At 49.9% G+C, this 19,892-nt stretch overlaps 1 protein-coding gene across 3 annotated transcripts in view; it reads right to left on the bottom strand.

The window, feature by feature from the left end:
- The window catches only part of NSF (N-ethylmaleimide sensitive factor, vesicle fusing ATPase), a 74,843-nt gene extending 58,010 nt beyond the window's left edge, over positions 1–16,833 (bottom strand). For 2 of the 3 annotated variants that reach the window (XM_042021614.1, XM_042021613.1), the window contains exons 1-2: positions 4,293–4,511; positions 3,937–4,022 (exon numbers count right to left, since the gene is read on the bottom strand). In XM_042021614.1, the coding sequence (XP_041877548.1) occupies positions 3,937–4,022; positions 4,293–4,496 (290 nt within the window). In that variant the 5' untranslated portion in view covers positions 4,497–4,511. Of the gene's footprint in view, positions 1–3,936; positions 4,023–4,292; positions 4,512–16,748 lie in introns of those variants that run through there. The other variant, XM_042021615.1, reaches the window with a different exon arrangement.
- Between the last annotated feature and the right edge of the window lie 3,059 nt (positions 16,834–19,892).

The raw sequence follows: 19,892 nt of genomic DNA, 5'->3' as shown, positions 1-19,892 counted from the left end.
TGCAGGAGAGCACTGGGTGTGCCAATCCCACTGCAGGAGAGCACTGGCCTGTGCTCACCACACATGTGTCCACATGGGGCCAAAACTATTTAACCCCTTCATTCCTGAGCAGCTGAAGGGACAGAGCTCCTCAGCCAGCCCACACGGGACACACCTGGGTGTGCTGCTGCTCAGAGGGACCTTGACAGATCCCATCAAGCTCAATAAGGGAAAATGCAAAGTCCTCCACGCAGGGGAACAATCCCATGCACCAGTGCAGGTTGGGGGCCAACTGGGGGCTAAGAAGCCCTGGAATCCAGGTGGACAATGAGCTCAACAGGAGCCAGCAACACATCCCTGCAGCAAAGGTGGGTAACATCCCCTCGAGGTGCATTAGCCAGGAACAGGCTGCACTGGCACAGGCTGCCCACAGAAACTGTGGCTGCCACATCCCTGGGAAGTGTCCAAGGCCAGGTTGGATGGGACTTGGAGTATCCTGAGACAGTAGAAGGTGTCCCTGCCCATGGCAGGGGGTGGCACTGGATGGTCTTCAAGGTCCCCTTGCAGCCCAAACCATTGTATGATTCCATGATTTGGGAGAGCACCAGCAGCAGGGACGAGCAGTGATCCTCCCCAGATGGAACACTGCTCCAAGGACAGCTCATTTCAAACTGAGAGAAAGAGAGAGATAAAGCAGAGAACCGTCCAGGAGGCCAGGACTGAAATCAGGAGATTTCCAGCACAGAATCACCCTGAGAAATCCAAATTAGTATCGACACACAACGAACTGGAAAGGAAGGTGTGACACTGCAGAGCAAGAGAGAAACACACCTGGAGGCAACACACAAGTTCCAGCTACAATTCTGGAATACTTCACCACAAAATGCACTTGATGAGAACTAACACCTGACAGGAAGCAGCTCATGAGTCAGGAAAAGACCCAAAATTAAAGCTTTTTAAAGCCCCAGCGCACACAACAGTGACTTCAACATGTAAAGATTCAGCATCTCTGCAGGAAGAACAAACTCCACCACTGCTGGGCTTCACTTCAAAGACCCAAAATGCAGGAAAATGATAATACTTGGTAAAAATACTGGGGAGGAGTATCCACAAAGACTTCATACCAATTACTGTGCTGGAGTATTCCATTCACCAAAAACATCTCCAGCAAAGCAGAAAGACAGCAGAGCTTGACAACAGACAAAGAGATGCCAGGAAGAAAAAGCAAAGAGGAAAAATGAAAAAAAAAATCAGCTTTCTGAAAGAAAATACTAGGAAAGGTCGAATCCTGACAGGTTCTGTGAGAAAAATCTGCATAAAGCACAGGGACAACCATGTCTCTTCTCAAAGACAGCAGGAGCAGGCAGCTTCCAACAGGGTGTAAGCAACCTAAGTACCACAAATGCTCAAAATAAGGCAATAGCAGAAAAACTAAATGCATTTTCCTACACTGATGTTCACCAGGAATGAGCTCAGAGAACTCATGGAGACACATGGGGGAAATCTCAACCTCATTAAGAGCTTCAGCTTATACACGAACAAAAGGAACAACGAATCACCAGGGCCTGACAGCTCCCAGAGTTCTCCCAGGCGGAATTGCTGCTCTACTCCATGTGTAAATCCTCGCCTGGAACTGTCAGATCCAATGCGTGTGATGCCAGCTCTTAGGAGGGGCTCCAGGAAACTGGGCCCAGTAAACTGCTGGTAAGTTTGCTGGCCAGGCTGAGCAAACTAAGAGAAACTCCACCAGACATGAATTAATCTGCGAGTGCATCAGTTTTTATGTTGCTGAAGCAGGAGCGGGGCTCCTGTGAGGGAGGGGATGACTCAGGTACCTGTGCGGAGGTGCCAGCAGGGATCTCATCCCATACAGTGCATGTTTGGGAATCCACAGCAATCATTCAGCAAGGGCTCCTCAGGAAACTAAACTGGCCTAGGAGGGATGGGCTTCCCATGAGAAAGATAAGCACAACCAGTTCTTAACACGAACACAAACCTGCCATTCAGACAGCCTGCCCTGACTGCTGTGCCCTCGCAGCCTGGCTGCGTTCAGAACTGGTTTCTCTCTCCCAACTGCACTGGGCCTCCTCAAGGTAGAAGCAGGACACAGGACCTCAAGATGGTGCCGATCCCCAAACCACGACACAGCATACACTGGGATCACACAGCGCGTGGCCTCCTGTGAACTCCTGCGGTACCAAGCACTGACTCATCCCTGCCCAGCTCACGGGGTGCAGAAAGCGAAGCATGAGAAGATGTTCAGCAGCACCCTGGGGCTAAATCATCTCCTTGATGCAAGGGCAAACTCCAGCTCTACATCCCCAGCAGTGCTAGAGCAGAGCTCTTTGTGGAGGTGTGACCAAAAGCCCCCCTGAGCAGGCAGCCGTGGTGAGGGACCCGAGGCAGGGGCAGGAGCTGCAGCCAGGGAGGGCTCCAGGGATCTGCAATGCAGCACCGACTCCAGCCCAGCACTGCCAAACACCGGGAGCTTCCCTGTGCTCCATCTGACACTGCAAAGCCATCTGCAGCATCTGCTCCCAACCAAACACACGCTGCTGGTGTGTGAGCACCAACTGCTAGAAATAAACAGCTCCCAGGAGAATGGGAACAGCCAGAACCACATCCCGGGGCATTGCTTCCTGCAAGCTGCCACAAATGCCAGGAGAGAGGGTTCTGGAAGCGAAAGGAACGCAGCCGGCTGCAGGTCTGGCAGCTGGGTCCCTCCAGGATATCCATACTGGAGGAAATTAAAGTTTTTATAATGCATGAGGTACAATGCTCAGTTCAGGTATTTTTGTAACTCAATTACTTAGGGAAAAAATCTACCTGGGGAAAACCATCCTTTGAAAAGACCAGTGTCTTTTCAAAAAAGACCAAGCAGACACTTTTGCCTGCTTCTGAGCCTAAAAGTTCTGCTTGCTGGGGGGTGGTTTTGTTTGGTTTTGGCATTTTATACTCAGGTTAGGCTCATAAAATCTCAGTTCAGTTCATCGCTGCAGGGCCAGGACAGGTCCCAGGGCAGCAGAGCTAACTGACAGCACAGAGAGGCAAATCTTAAACACATCCCTGCATCCCTGCAGTTCAGCACCACTGTGTTCTCCATCCTTAGCAGAGTTCACCTGGGGCAGGTATTTTTATCTAAGGCCTGGGCATATGATTCAGTATCTCCTTGAACATTTTTTCCCATTTTTCAAACCCAAGCCCTTCAGCCTTGTGCTGCACATGATATTCCCTTTCAGCTGAAATTAATGACTTCTGTCTACAACCTACATACTAAAATCTGCCAGAGCTTCCCTAAAGCTGCAGCAAAGCAAGGAAACTGAGTATGTGAATTGGCTTCTTGTAATATAAAACCCTTCTGTGTGGGCTGAGCTGAAAAATTCATGTGTTTTCCACCTAACAGAAGTAAATCCCAGAGTCAGGTTCTATCAGCCACCCCAGAACTGCAATTAAAGAATCCAACTTGTTGTGCCCACACTCTGGCTGCTTCTCCCTTTTGTTCTTGTGCATGAAAACCCCGAGAACAAGAGAGAGTCCTCCTGGCTCTGCTCAGCACTCCCATATCATGTGAAAGTGAGAAGATGCCCTGAGTAATGCAACAAAATTATAAAAAAGTTTTTAAAATAGTTCAAATATTCTCACTATGTAACAGGAACAAAAGCAAAACCAAAACAAACAAAAATGATCACAGACAGTCCTTAACTAAAATGATTCTATTAGTTAAGCAGATGCAGTTCCCGAGAAAGAAACGCTACAGAGAAGCTGTCACCCTTCTTCCAGCACCTCCTATTTCCAGAAAGAGCCACATTTAAAGTTCTGATCTCTAAAGACACAAGTTTTCTTAATCAAACTGCTGTGTTCAGCTTTCCAAACCTGAAATGGCATTCCCCCTCCATCCGAATTTTGAAAACAATTCCTTTTTGGTTAAAAGCTGAAAGAGCAACAGTGCACACTTACTGCCCAGACTGGAAGTCCTTCTCGTTCACCACAGCACAGTTGGTTAAGGACAGCTCATCCGTGGGACATCTCGCTGCTTGCATAGGCTACAAGAAAGAGGAGGGAAAAAGTCAAATAAAATTCTGATTTTCCTTTACTAAGCGAAGCCTCAAGTCTTCTGCAAAACCACAAAGCACAAAACAGGTCTTGTGAGTCCTGGCACACTCTGAGAGCTCACTGGGATCAACGAGCTCCTCTTCCAGGTTTCTCCAAACACTTCCATGGGTCACAGGTACGCGTATCCTAAAGCTCAGCATTTTGGGCCTATCATGTACTTTGTATTTTCCACCCTACCTACATAAATCCTTTAAAATTACCTGGGAGGAAGCTTGCAAGGCAAACACTGTTAACTTGCAAGTGAACCCTGGCACTCTGAAGCTTCCCTGAATGTTGCCACAAGGCAGCAGTAACCTGCATTCCCTGGAAGGTATTTCCTGCCCAGTGACAGGACACTGGGATATTCTGAAAGCTGCTAAGGGAAAGCAGCAGTTCCCCTGCAGCCCCGGGTAACCCTGTTTCATCGTGCTGGGCGGGGTCAGAGACCATGAAGGCAGAAAGGGTGGGATAAAGACGTGACCTTCCCTGTTCCCTGAACATCACTCAGAAAACTGAAATTTCAGCATATCCGTTCTGCATAAACCCCTTCACCCAGTGCAGTGCAGGGCAGCACTGAGAGTCCACAGGAAGGTTTAACCTCAGCCAGCTGCTATCCAACCCCACAGCCCCTTTGTACCACTTCTCAAAAGAAATATCACATGTGAATATTTTCTACTCTGTAGGAAACATCCCAGATCCGTAACACAGAGAAGAAAATTAGGTAAAATAGTTAATTCCAACCTATCACTATGAAAAAAAATACTGCAACAAATTTTGTGGGGGAGTTCTCCCCCTCTATTTTCTAATGTCAGAGGACCAATCTTATTTCAAGAGTATCTGTTCATTTTTGTCCCTTCTACTGTTACTCATCAATCAGCAATTAAAAACTGAAATAGCAGCACTCCCAGCCCAGGCTGCCCATCCCCATCACGAGGCAGGATGGAGCACGGGGGAAGCACAGCAGAGGGACCTCAGCCCCATCCTACACCCTCACCCCACCTGCTCCTGCAGAATTATACCACAAAACAATGGCTGAACGATGAAAATTGGGATCAAAATGCCTCCAGAAGTGGAGAAAGGGATGGAAAAGGCAGGATGTTTCTATCATTAGCTATGGACTGAAGAAATTTCATTTGGGGAAAAGCTTAACTTGCCCCCCAAGGTGTCATTTTCAGAATCAAAGCACAGCCACCTCGGTCAGATACAAATTTGCAGGCAGCGCAACAGAAACTATTTGACACTGTCAGCCTATTGCTAAAAGCAATTCAGGATGGATTTTCTCTTAAGACACCCTTAAATCCCAACAGCATGCACAGGAAACGCACTGATCCCAACACACACAGCTAAATCATTTCCCAGGAGTTATTGTCCTGCTCAGCCTTCCTCCCCCAGCCCCTCTGGGACAAGAGTCAGAGAAATTCCCCCCGGTGTGCCCTGCAGCCAGCCTGCTCTAAAGCTCAGATCAACTTCTATGGCACAATGTGATTTGTCTCAAGTACTTGCTATTTAGAAAAGGACCAATTCATTACTTTTACTGAATAATGCTCAATTGCCCTTGACATATGTGACAACCAAAAAAAGATTCCATTTTCAGACCAGAAGCAGATTTATCTACCTGAATGCTGAGTGTGATAAAAGACTCAAATGTTCCTGTAATAAAATGTATGACATCGGTGGATTTATGAGATACACAATCTGTCTGCTGAGGCCCCTTGGCCTGGGGCACTTCACAGCAAACATTCACCATTTTATCACTTCTCCCATCTGCAGGGCACGGTTTTGGGAAGGACGCGCCCTGATAAAACGCATTACAGGGGATATTTCTGGAGAAAAGTGGACATGGAGCTCCTGGATTAAGCCTTTTTACAGCACTAGTCCTCAGCTGCATTTTTAATCCTCAGTGACAAACTGCTTCCTACACGCAGCAAGCGCCCGGCCAAGCCGCCGTTGCTGTCTGCACTTGGAACACTGTGCTTTAGGAAATGCAGGAATAGCAAGGAATGCATTCCAAATCCAGCAACAACTGCTCCCTTTGCAAGCTCTGCAGCAGAGGAGAGATGATGGCAAAACACCCTTGGGTGTCTGACACGTGAAATAACGTGGCTGTTGCAGCAGCAGCACCAACCATGCCAGCCATCCCAGAGCCCAGCTCCTCCTCCTGGGCTGTCTGGCAGGAGCCCATTTCTCCCTGGCAATGACCAACATTTCAGGCAACATCTCTGCTCCCAGCCCTCCAGTACACACCATCCTCAAGCTCCAAGATTTTGCAGCTCTTCAGAACATTATCTATATTCTGAAAAAGTTTTAACATCACACAGCTGCAAGACAGGGGTGTCACTCCCGGGCATGGAGCTCCACAAGGGTGCAAGGGACAGCTTGAGGGAATCTGGTCACAGAAGAGGTGATGATTAAACTGGAAATCACCCAGGAGGAACACACTGTTGTGGGGAGCTGCAGGGGCTTCCTCTTACCTGCCCTCCCCACAGAGCTCATATCCCAGCGCTGCTGCTCACAGGGATGGATCCCTGTCTCTGTCAAGCAGCTGAGCTGTCACAGCCAGGACAGGGCCACAGGCTGCTCCTGAGGAAGCTTTCCTGGCATAAATGCAGCAGTGCAGGGCTGGAACACATGGCTGGCATATGGCAGTGGTGCTACTGTCAGGAACACTTCAAGCTCTTGCATTTTGGGTTGCAGCTTCCCAGGACAGCAGCACAAGGAGTCCCAGAACCTGCCCCTCTCCCTTCTCTGCCACCCCACACCACTGCCGCCACTTACACACCACATCAGGGGCAGAAAAATCCTTGTGAGTGTTCCTAGGAATCTCAAAGTAGGTTTACACAAACTAATTCTTAGCAAACTGGCAGATTACTGCTGGCAACCAGACAAGACACAGCTCTAACAAGCCAGAGAGCAGCTCCTGCAGGTGACAGCAGGGTGACGTGCCGCAGTCACCCCCGGCACTGCCAGGCTGGAGGTGACCCACACACCCTCACAGGTTACTGTTACACCCACGTCCACAACATAGATACATTTGGCCTAAAGAAGGTAAATTAGGGTTAAATTAGGCAAAAGAACTTCCCTGCCTGCAGGTATTGTTCTGGTTTACGCAAAGAGGAGACTCCAAGGACAGTGAAGTCCTAAGGAGGTGACTGCACACTGCTGAAGCATTCCCAGCTACAGCATCCATCATCCAGCATCAGCCAGGCAGCACCTGCTATTAAACCCAGGTCTGGGCAGAGGCCTGCTCCATCATCCCTTCTGTTTGCCAAGAGAAAAACAAGACCATACGATACACTGATAAATCTCACTCAGAGACAAACGCGAAGGACCCCACCTCTGGGTTTGTGACAAAGCAGTAACATTGCCTCAAAACCCAGGAGGCTCAATGACATTGGCATATTTTATTTTTACAAAGAAAAGTTGCCCTGAAGAACAAACAGGTACATAATAGAAACAATCACCATAACATCTGATCTTTCAGAGATTTTTTTTCCAAAGCCGCAAGGACTCCTTTTCCTCCACCGAAAATAAGAAACTCACTTGTTCACAAAACCACAGAATAGTTGGGGTTGGAAGGACCCTCTGGAGATCGTTCAGTCCAAGCCCCTGCCAAAGCCCAGAAAGTGGTGCTGCTATTTGGATATTTTCATACAGACATAAACCACACTTTTTGTGTTTTGTCAATTCACCTCTTGTGAATCATGAAGGCTGATGGCAGAGGAAGCCAAGGAAAAACATGTTTCTCCCCACAGAGATAAGGTGGTGGCAATGACTGAAGTGCTCTGCTGTCAGCTGGTACTGAGAAGAGCTGAAACATTAAGTGCCAAGGTGGAGATGCTCCTCATCCAGGACATCTGAACTCATTTCATTTCCTAATGCTGAGCAAGAGATTATGAAACAGCCTCTAAAGCCGAGGCTGGTTTTGTTCTGTGCCCTGTTTTCACATGGTTTGTACAGAACAAATATTGTTCAAGTATTGTATGTTTTAAATTCTCCTTTGGGTAAAACAGACACAGATACAAATCCCATGTATATGCAGGTGCACAGAGATGGAATTTCTGGCACACAGGTGTTGGCAGAGGAGTGTTAGGAAATGTGACAACTCTGGGTACCAGACATTTCCATTTCCCCAGCAGAGCCCACTGCCAGCTGCACTGAGATGGGGCTCCCGCTCCAAAAAGCACCCAAGCTTTCCTGTAACAGCTGTTGGGCACCAAAGTCTCTCCAAGCCCAGAGCCTCATCACCCAAAGAGGGCAGAGAACCACCTGTGCAGGTGTAATTCCTGGGAAGCAGTTTAGCCCACACTCCCTAGAGCCCGAGCAGAGGCGACTCTGCAGGAACCACGGCTGCCTCCAAGTCAAACACTCACTCACCACTACGAGTCTCAAATAAAATGAAGTTTAAATACTGACAGGAAGAATTATGATGTCAAAGGAGCTCTGACAATAAACAGGGAACTGAGATGATGAATCATAGATCCTACACATTATCCAGGAGTAAGCTCCTGACAGAAACCAGACACACACAAAGCCCTGCCTTTATCTACAGATCCAGGGGACACCAAGATCCCAGATGGACATTAACACCTCTGGCTGCACACAGGTGACAACGAGCAGCTGCAGCAGGAGGAGGAGCTGCAGAGCTGGCTCAGCACCAGCCTGCGAGAAGGAGACCAACCACGCTCCCAGCACAGGGAAGCCCAAGGACTGAGTCTGCTCTCTACATCCACACACACACCATGGAGCTGAGCAACAACTCAACACTGAAGGACAGAAAAAATGGGCATAAAACAGCAACACCAGCAGAGCTCCTGGCTGGCAGGTAAGAATGGATTTCTGACCTGGAGGGGAAGCTGGCTCTGTCACAGAGGGCAACAGTAAAGACAAAACCAAGGCTCCTCGAAAGAACAATTCAGTAATATTTGTAAAAGGAATGACAACATGCTGTCACCATCAGGGACCAGACTCAGGAACACAAGTTGTCCTAAATGCTGTGGTTCTAAACAATTTTTTAAATTAACTAAGGACATTTAGTAGCTTGCAGAGGGCTTTCCTGCACATGTCAAAAAATACTGAATAAAGCTTCCATATTTCTGCAGCCACAAGAGGAAATCAACCTACAAGGAACTTTTTGGACCAGCAGGGCTGGCCAGACAGGCCTTTCCAGACCTGCAGCGGCTGTGCTGGCAGGATAAGCTGCTGTCCCTGGAACACACAGCCCTGACTCCCTGCTCAGGCCTGGCCATTCCACCTGCTCCACTTGACCTCTATTTGTTTGCTGGAAGCTTTTACTCTCCTCAGGAAGGAGCTGCATTCTCTCTCGATAACAAATTCAGAAACATCATTTTTCTTCTCCTAATAAAGAGGAACACATTGGGAAGCTAAAATCTCAGAACTAATATTCACGTTTTTGACAAAGCCTGGGAACACTGAGTGAGCCACCACCAAGGCAGCTTTACTGCAGAGTCCAGAGAACCCTGGATGAGATGGATCCCTCCTTCCCACGCCCCCCGAGCCACTCCCACGCTGTGAATCACCTCCCGTGATCGTGATCGTGCTGTGCCACGGCCACCCCTGCAACGCAGAAACCCAAACAGCTCAGAGGAGAGAGGGAAGAGCTCCCATCAGCACCTCCTGCATCACCCAGGGCTGGAAATGAAACAGGGAATGTTTTCCCTGTGTTGTCCTCGCCTGGCAGGAGAGCTCTGCCCCAGCACAGACGGGCAGCAGGAGACACCAGACACTCTTCACTGGGCACCCTTTATCAGACACTCAACGCATCTCCCAGTTTCTCTCTCTGAGAGCAGCCCTGTGCTCCCTGGGCCTGAGTCCGGAAATTACTGCCCATCCTGGCACTCCAGAGCCACTTTATCAGGGCAGAAGGGCCTCTCCCACAATTAAATTATTACTGGGTTTTACTGCTGCTTCCCTTTGTTTGCAAAGTTCAGATGAACTCAGATCTGCAAGGGCAGCTCCGTCACTCCAACGCTGTTCACCTGCGGTTAAGGAGGTGCTCACAGCTTTGGGAATCTGGCTCTGCTATTGCCAATATTTGCCAACATCAGGAAAAAGACAATTTACAGTCCCAAGAACAAAGAGTTCCAAGGGTTTGCCTGATCCACCAGAGCAGAAAAATCAAGAGTGCTAAAGGAGAGCTTCTTCAAGCAGAGCATCTACAGCCGAATTGCACGGGTTGCTCTGCCCAAAGATGTCCTTCTCCAGATCAGCTCTTTACAACATGATCAGTAAGAGATTTTAGGAAATACACCTGTACCTGAGCTGCTGTGCCTCAGAACCAGGGAGCTGCTCTCTGACTGTTCAGTGGGAACAGCAGCTCCGCCTTCCCATTAAGCAATAATGACCCAGGATATGTGCATTTGTAATTAATACATCCATTTTTTGAGTGGATGTTGCCTCACATTCCTTCCTCAAGCCAGGATGATCACCAATTTAATTACAGGGAATTGTTGTTTGTTGTGTTTCATCTAAACATCTTTAAAAAATGCCAAGGGAATGAACCACCACCCCACCAGAATAAGTTGTGGGCCTGGGATGCAGGTCACAGGATTTTGCCACATGAGCAGTGAGGACACCTCACGGATGCAGATTTCATCCATTTATTTAGAAAAGTTACCCAACGGCAACAGGGACAATGTGAATATATGTCAATGTTAAAAACATCCCCCTTGGAATCTGCCCAGTGAAAGCCCAGGATGCTGCTGTCCCTGAGGATTTACAACTCACACCAGCACTGACATAGGCAGCACCTGGCACTGAACTTCCCCTGACTCTGATGTACCAAACAGCACCCAGTCACCAGCAGCTTAAGATGCAGCAGCTTGCAAATATTGCTCTATTTTTGACAGAAAGAGCACATGACCCAACTCCAGGGCATCAATTACTCCAGATTTTTTGATAGAAGGTCATTGCTTTACTGTGTCCCAGGAGAGCAGAGAAAAGTGTTAAATCTTTTCATACTGCAAACCTCTGACCTCCCTGAGGGCAGGATCTGCCTGCACAGGAAGGAGCAGAGCAGCAGGGCAGGAGTGCCTGAGGAACTGGATATCCAGCCTTGGTTTATGAGCAGCAGCACAATCAGCTGGCTCAGACACAGTTCCCGGGCACTGCGCCAGAAGCTCTTCCATTAATTTTAGCAACTGGGTTTCTTGTTTGGCTTTTTCTGTTCACAGACCCTCTCCAACACAGCTCTCTAATTTCTGGGGGGTCCAAAACCTTCTAGAGATGGTCAATATGGGAATTTCATCACAAAACTCTGGTCTCTGCCAGAGAGCCTCCCTGATGTGAGACAGCATCCTGAACACATCCTGCAGAGCCCCCAGGCTCAACCTCATCCCTTCCAAAAGCCACTGCAGTTACCAAGATCTCTGTCCCACTGCTCAGGGGTGTCACTGCACCAGCTCTCCCTAAAGCTCATCCCCTCCTGCACTTGTAAGGGCACCTGGACATGTCCACCAACCCTGGATCAAAAAAAGATCACTCCATGACATGGGGACCTACATTTTAGTTGTTTTCATGTAAAAAAAGGAATCAATGGTGATTTCATTGCACTGAAACCACGTTCTGCCTGGTGGGTAATTCAGCAAAACAGAAGTGCCACTACTTTCTAGGGACTGCTTTTCTGTGGACTCAAGCAGATCTGATTTAATGACAGAACTTCTTCCAAATTCAGTCAGGGTTTTTCCTGAGCCTCCTGAATGACCTCTGTGCTCTGAGACAGAGAACCCAGAACAGGAGGGGAAAAGAGAAGATCTTGCTGTGCTCTGGGGAAAAAAAAATTTAAAAGCAAAACTTAAGAAATTCACAATTTAAATGATCCTAAAAAAGATTCTCTGACTTTTTAAAAATACTTTTTTCTACTAAAGAAACCACTATTAACTAAGTTTAATTATTCTGGCAGGTCCACATAATAGAAGAGGTGTGGCACACCAGCACCCCAAAAATTGGAGATGGAGAGGCAGCACTGACATCTCCCTTTGGCAGTGACTCTTTAAGCACAAGCTTAGGACACACTGCTTCTGCAGCACTGAGCCAAGCAACAAATTAATCAAAGATGACAGGGCCAGATATCCCATGCCCACAAACATTCACATGGCCATTAGAATTTTATTCTAAACAATTTTAGAGTTTTTAACAACCTATGTGGCTTTATTTTAAATAATTCAGCAAGGCAGAAGTCCTGAAAGCAGGCCACAAGTTGATTTGTGATGATTTCACAGGACAGTTACGAGGTTGCAGAAGTGATCAGAGAAACAGAGATTCAGATTGAGTTTTCTCCCGTTTCCCTGAAACATTGCTAAAAACCCATTTCTTCGTATTACGCATTAGGAAATCCTAAAAAAAAACTAAGTGACAACAGCAGGATCAGTACCAGGCTGCAAGAAGGAACTAAGTTGATTCACAAACGTTTCTTTAGTTGCCTGACAACGCCTGCATCTCTGAAGGCTGGTTCCATATGTTATCAGAAATCACCTTACAGCTTTAACCCATAAACATAAAGCCCAGCCCCCATTATTTCGAAGTCCCTACCAAACTATCCAACCTAAAACCACTCTGTCTAGATTTTAAGTATTTGTAAATAATTCAAGCAAATAATAAGCCAAATGTTATTCATTGAAAGTGCTGTTTCAAGTATATTATATAGATTAAATATTAGGAAGGAATTCTTCCCTGTGAGGGTGGGGAGGCCCCGGCACAGGGTACCCAGAGCAGCTGTGGCTGCCCCATCCCTGGAAGCATCCAAGGCCAGGCTGGATGGGGCTTGGAGCAGCCTGGGATAGTGGAAGGTGTCCCTGCTTGTGGCAGGGGATAGCACTGAGTGGACTTCAAGGTCCTTCCAACCCAAACCCCTCCACGATTCTGTGATGGCTGCAAGAAGCACAAGAGAGCAGGGTTAGGCCAGCAATGCCTTTGGCAGCACAGAACACCAAGGGACTCTCTCCTTCCCCACCTTCCCACTCCTGCTGCACCTCTGGATTGGACACTTGGTGTCACCAGATGCCAGCAGGACCCTGTGCTCAGTCTCAGGCTCTCGACAGGAGTGACAGCACCACTCTGCAGGGTCAGGCACCATCCAGTACCTGAGTGAATCCAAAACCATTTCCAACCCAACACAAGGGGAGTCTCCTCTGAGGAGCCAACAGGGCAGAGTCTGCTCTCACTGGGCTAAAGGCAATACCACCCTAAAGGAGCCCCAAACAGCAGATGAACAAAAATGGATCTGTTACACCAGTAACACCCCCTGAAACAGCCATTATTTCTAACAAGTTCAGCCATCACAAATCTCATATTCCTTAAAGAAAAGCACAGCAATGTCTCTGCTGGGGGATCCTCACCAACATCCATATGAGCACCCTACCCACACAGCTGCCCTGGGGAGCAGCAGCCCTGCTGCCAGAGGAGCCAGTAGCACCCTGACCTGCTCCCTATCCCACCCCAGTCCCATGGAGCTCTCCAGCCTGTGCAGACACAGGCAGAAATGCAGCTTGTGCTGGATCTACAGCTTCACACTCACTGGAACAAGGCACAGAAATTATCTGGCCTTTCTAGATCCCTTTGGGAACTAATTCCTGATGTAGCTCAAATCAGTTAGTTACAGACAGTGCCAGTGAACTTCCAGGGGTCCACTTGGTACAAGGGATCCATAACCAGGCACAGACACAGCAGCTTCCCACCATTCCCTCTCCTGCAGATGCCTCACTGCTCTGCCTGCGTGCCTAATGATTCCCATGCAGAGATACAGAATAAATCATTACAGAAACAGTCATTATTCCAAATCATCATAAACTGTTTTTCCTGTAAACCTCAATCACCACTAATCACCGTCTCTTCCTTGCCATGGAGAGACCCAGTGCAATTAGGGGAGCAGAGTAACACACCTGAAACAGCATCTCACAATTAATCAGATTTGGCTTATCATTCACCTGAATTATTCAAAATGTTACTGGAAGTTTAAATATTTTGTTTCTCTTGTAAACCAGGACAGCCCTTCATTTCTCCCTGTGAGACTGCACACACACAAATCGAATCACATGAGTCCAATAAAAGAGATTAAGCTCTAAATGGCATCGCAGGACAGATTTTCAGGGCAGGAGGAGTCACTGAAGCTCCTCTTCCCATCCTCCAGGTTGAAGCACCTGTTAAAAACGCCGACAACAGAGCAGCACCAGTGTTCCAGCATCACTCACCTGTTGTGCCTGGAGATATCACACACCTCCATCCTCCCACCATCTGCTCCGTATTTACACCGACACAGCTCCGGTGTCGCAGCCCGAGCGGATGCTGCTGCCTGCTCTCCCTGCTCCTCATCCTCCCCAGCACTGCTGCTGTCCCACGGGCCAGCTGGAAGGAGCAGGCAGCTCCCTTGGTAACTCACATGGAAAGCATTCGAAGGATCAGATCCAGCTTGGGGAGGGAGATGGAACACTCAGCTTAAGGACTCTCTTCACAGCATTAAATAACCTGATAACTCTGCAACAACTGCATTTGTAGGCAAATCATGAAAACACTGAATACTAAGAAGCTTCCTGGTAACCCAAGGAGAGCATCACCCATCCAACTGCCAGATTAGGAGGCAACTAAGCATCAATCTTTCCTTTAAACTCACATAAATCCCCTTTTCCTCCACCAGGCTTCCAAGCTGGTCAAATAAAGGCACATTTTCTCAGGTTTTTAGTAGCAGAAAAGCTCAAAGCAGAAGAACAAAGTTGAAGTTGATCCTTCTCCTTCGCCCCACATCCCCAGTCACCCCAGTCCCAGCACTCAGAGCATGCATGAGGGTGTTCCCTGAGGCCACAGCTGGGAGGGTTCAGGGGAGCAGGGGGCAAGGCAGGACCACTGCAGCTGGGTTGATTTAGGCCCAGGGAGTTTCAGAACCACATCCAGTGTGGGTAAAACAATCTTACCACTGGCCAGAGCACTGGGTTCCTATTCTGGGCAACAGAAAGCTGAAAAAAGCCAGTCAAGGCTCACAGATCTCCCTTGGTTATTGCAAAGGGTGAGATGAAGAAAAAAGGTGCAAGGAAGGAGGTGAGACCAAGAATCTGGAGCAGGGACAGAGGAAAAGCTCTTAACGAGAAACAGACCATAAAACATGGGGTTTTTCTCAATTACTCAGCACATTTCAGGGGTGGCACTGGAGCACCTGCGATGCACAGCACGTCACAGGCCACATTCCTCACCCCTGCGCTGCACCACAGCACTGCACCAGGTGCCCTCCATCCACCAGCCCAGCACAACACAAAAAACACTTGGAAAACCAATTCCCCAGGATTTCAAACACTGAATCACTTGGCCTAGAGACAAGATTCCAGCCAAAGGCAAGCACTAATGAAAAATGTGACTTTCTCAGGCTGCTACCCAGCAAAGCATGATTGAGCTCCTGGCAAAGAGCAGAGCGATCCAAACACATCCTGCAGCACCTGGACACCTGAAAAGAGGGGATGTACAGGCACCACAAGAAGGGATTTCACAGACGAGGCTGTTTCTTCACATATTAAAGCCTTCCTGGCCACTTGCTGATGTGATCTATCACTAAAAAGGGATTTTTTTATTTTTTTAATTAATACAGAATAAAACCACCGCACAACACTTGAGGTGTTTCCACGCAACAAAAGGTGGATCCACATTATAAAACAGCACCTGGCTGGTTTCCACAGGAGAAAAATCTCCCTCTATCCCACAATACCAAGGGGTCATCAGGGCCTCACAGCACCTTCATGGGACCCTAAAACCGTGCTGCACACCCCATGGAGACAGGGGCACCCCAGCCCCACGGAGGCCCCACATCCCAAAATTCTGCCCCACATCCCAGAGCACCAAGGCATCACCCCCTGTCACAGCATCCCTAAAGGTCCCTGCCCCACAGCCCACAGGGTTGACCCCACAGGACTGTGGGATGACCAGAGCCTCACAGCACCCCGGGACACCCTAAATCCTGACAGCAGCTCCAAGACATCCCTGGGCTTCACTGCACCCTCAGGGGCCCCACAATCCTACCCCATACCACAGGGAGAGGGGGCACCCCAACTCCTGAAGGAGCCCTAGACGCTCATCCCACAGCACCGAGGGGTCACCACAGCCTCAGAGCACCCCCCGTATACGCCAAACACAGCTCTGCACCCCACAAGGCCACTGCAACCTCACAGCACCCTTAGGGAACCCTAAAACCTGCCTCACACTCGCATGGAGAGGGGTGACCCTGGACTCACAGTGCTCCTGAGGGAACCCCCAGTCCTGTCCCACCCGGGTCTCACAGCACTCCTGGGGGACCCTAAAATCCTGCCCCACAGGGAGACGGGTCACCCTTGCCCCGGCTCCTGAAGGAACCCCAGTCCTGTCCCACATGCCACATCAGCAAGGGGCCACCTCAGCCTCTCGAAACCTCTGGGGAACACAGAGAGAGGGATCACCCCGGAGTCCCCAACACCACTGGGGGATCTCCACAGCCTCGCAGGACCCTCAGGAACAGCCACACCGCTGGGGGTGAGGGGGTCACCACAGCCTCACAGCACTCCCGAGGGACCCCCCCAGGACTGAACGGCCTCCTGGCAGCGGGGCTACGAAAAGCTCCCAAAGGCCCGGCCGCGCAGGGAGGAGCAGGAGCGGAGGAGGGGGCAGGGGATGGGCGATAGCGACCGGTCCGCGTCCCCCCCACTTACCCTCCCCGCCATGTTGCCGCAGCGCCGACCGACGGGCCCTCCCCACGGCCGCCAGGGGGCGGCGCAGCGCAGGCGCCGCGGAGCGCCGGGGCGGGGCCTCGGAGGCCACGCCCCCTGCGCGACTGAGGCTTCCCATTGGCCGCTCTGCCCGCCGCTCAAGGCACTGACGGTCGCGTCACGGAACCGCCCGCCCTGCGGCCCGGCGGTGAGGGGCGGGGCGTTGTGCTGTCAGTCTTCGGGAGCGCTGCGGGGATTGGTCGGTGAGGCGGGGTGGGCGGGGCCGAGGGTCCCGGGCGGCCCCCGGTGCTGCCGGGGCTCTGAGGGCGCCGTGCGCGGGGTCAGGGTGGGACACGGGCGGTGCCCGGCCGGGAACGCGATGGCAACCTGGAGGGGGCCCGGCGGGGCTCAGCTGGTCCCGGTCCCGCTCCCGGTCCCGGTCCCGGTCCCGCGGTGCAGCGGGATGGGCCGAGCGCCGCGGTGTGAGGGTGAGCAGGGCCGGGCCGCCAGGCGACCCCTGCTTTAATTCTTTTAAATTATTTATTTCGATCTTAATGTAGTTTTGATTAAATGTTAGTAATTTTTATAGTAATTGTTAATGATTTTGCAGTGATTTTAATGATAATATTATATATTGTATAGCATATAGTATGTTATAATGTAATATTAATATATGATTATATAATTTTATATGTTATATAAAAGTAATATTAATTTAATAATCTTTTTTTAAATTTTTACATTTTTTAAAAAAATTTATTTCTGCTTTAATTTAATTTTTAATCTGGTTTTGGTTCTGTTCCTGCTCCAAAGAGGCTGCACAGCAGCTGTTGTAAATCCAGGCATCGTGGTCTCCTTTGATGACATCCAATGGCTTAACTGTTTGCCTGACAGGACTTCCTGTTCAGCACCATCTGGCTGACACTAATGGCTATTTATATATTTGTGATAAGAATTCCAGGTGTGTGTGAGCCTGAGAGCCGATAAAGGGAGCTCAGAGCTGCCACCGAGCCCCTCGCAGGTGTCACACCCAGATGTGACTCGTTCCTGGGGGAGGACGCTCAGGGCTCCTCCAGCCCATCCCCAGCCCATCACTCATGCACGGTGTCTGCTCCTGCACAGCTGGGTCTTGTCTCAGCACTGACAGCTTCCAGCCAGATTTCGGGATGTGGATCTGTATGGGATTCGCTTGAAATAGTGCTTTGCTCTGGAGAAGCAGATCACATTGGAGGAAGGGTGCTGAGAAGTGACAATGGCTTCTTCACAGAGCTCATCCCTCTGTGTGATGTTCAGCCAGAGATGAAATCCCAGTTGCACTCTGTGGTTTGTGTTCTGAGTGAGGTGGTGGCAAACACTCCAACCCCACAGCTCAGTGGTGTCTGCAAAGCCAACCCCAGCATCCTGGGAGTCAACCCAGGGAGCTTTAACGCATTAGCAACCTGTCCCAGCAGCTTCCTGCATGGGGTTTGACAGCATAATAAAATATTAATACTGATTGTAACCACTGGTTACTGCCTTGAACAAGTACCAGAGTCAGCTGGGACCCAGAGGGGAATGCCAGGTCCATGGAAAACTGGCACTGAGGAGACTTTACCACAGTGGCCAGTGGTCAGCGCCCCAGACTGTGGATGTACCTCAGTGCACAGCACAGCCCTGGGGAGAAGAAGAAATGGGGTCACTGCCTAAATCTGCCGTGGGCTGATCCCAGCAGTGCAAGGATTCTGTTTCCTGCAGTGACACCCTGTTTCCCCTGCCCGCAGCTGAGCAGTTTCACTGTCCCTTGACAGAAATCACTGTGCCAGCAACGCAGCTCTGGGAGGTGGTTGTTAAAGATTGCAAACAAGCCCTGTGCTCCGGGCTGGCAGCGGCCAGACCCCGACAGGTGACAGTCTGTGTGTGCTGACACCGTTCTCCTGCGCAGCTGGAAGCTGTCCAGCCAGGCCCTGGCAGAGGCTGCTGCTGCACCGCAGCAGTGAGCTCTGGCTGAATGATGAGTTTTCTGGGGGATTCTCACTGCTCTCAGCTTCCCAAATCTCTGCTCTGTGGCCTCGAAGGAGTCTCTTGCAGCAAGAAACGCAGGAAACACAACGTATTAAATTGTAGGGAATAGCTGAGGGGGACAGTGAGGCAGTGGCTGTGCTTCCCCACTTTTCACCATTTCAAAAGAGGGAGAAAAACAAAGCAAAGCTCCCCCAAACCAAGCACAAAGGTCACATCAGCTTCTCTGCAGATCCAGAACTAAGGGGAACCACAGCCCACATGTGGCTGCTCCTGAGCCAACCCCAAATCCCTGTCCCACAGCTCTGCTCCACAGCCCTTCCCTGGGGCAGGGAGCAGGGGATGGATCTGGGGTCTGGGACACACTCTCCTGATGACCCCCTCCTCTCCTGGAGTGAATCCTCCGGCTTCCAGCAGACACATCTTTGTCTGGAGTCCCTGGGTGGGTTTAGGAAGGGGCTGGGCAGACCTGGGCCCCCAAGCTCACCCCACTGCCCTCCCCATGATCCTGCGGGCTGGCAGCACACACTGAGGAAGTGAGAAATGTATTGCAGCACAAAAGACCACAATTCATAAAATAACATCTGCTTCTGTGGGCACCTACTGCCCTGAGTGCCCCAGATAGGGGTGGCAGCAAAAATGCTGTCTCCAGATGCCTTAAAAACAGCTCAAGGAGTGCAAAACAAATTATCTTTAGAAGTGAAAACAAGTATGGTTTGGCTTCAGAGCTTTTGGGTTTTCCTTAGTCATTTTCAGTGAGAACAGTGATACTCATGCACTGGCAGAGTATCTAAAGCAGCAGCAACAATGAAAAGTATAAACAAACACAGGCTGTGACCCCCTGCTTGTCCCAGCTCCCCCGTGGCTTCTCTTCCAGCCAAGCAGCCCTTGGGATCTGGGACTCCCCAGCAGGACACAGACCCTGCCACAGGCACTTGGTGACAGCTCTGTCACCAGTGACGGGTGGCAGAGGGCTCCTCTTGCTCCTGTGGGAGATGAGCAGGACTGGAGACTTTGGGATAGCTGGGACTTGGTTCAGGGCTGCTGTCCGACCATGCAGGAGCCACTCTGGCAGTCACTGTCACCACCTGAGCTGGCACCGAAGCCCCCTGGCAGCTGCACCCCCCACACAATCACAGGCAGATGGGG

This window comes from Corvus kubaryi, unplaced genomic scaffold (genome assembly GCF_017639235.1).
Source record: "Corvus kubaryi isolate FWS band 111438036 unplaced genomic scaffold, C.kubaryi_AGA036_p1.0 37152, whole genome shotgun sequence".
Classification (NCBI taxonomy): domain Eukaryota; kingdom Metazoa; phylum Chordata; class Aves; order Passeriformes; family Corvidae; genus Corvus; species Corvus kubaryi.
The sequence above is the reverse complement of the archived record's forward strand: the minus strand, read 5'-3'. Positions and strand labels throughout refer to the sequence as shown.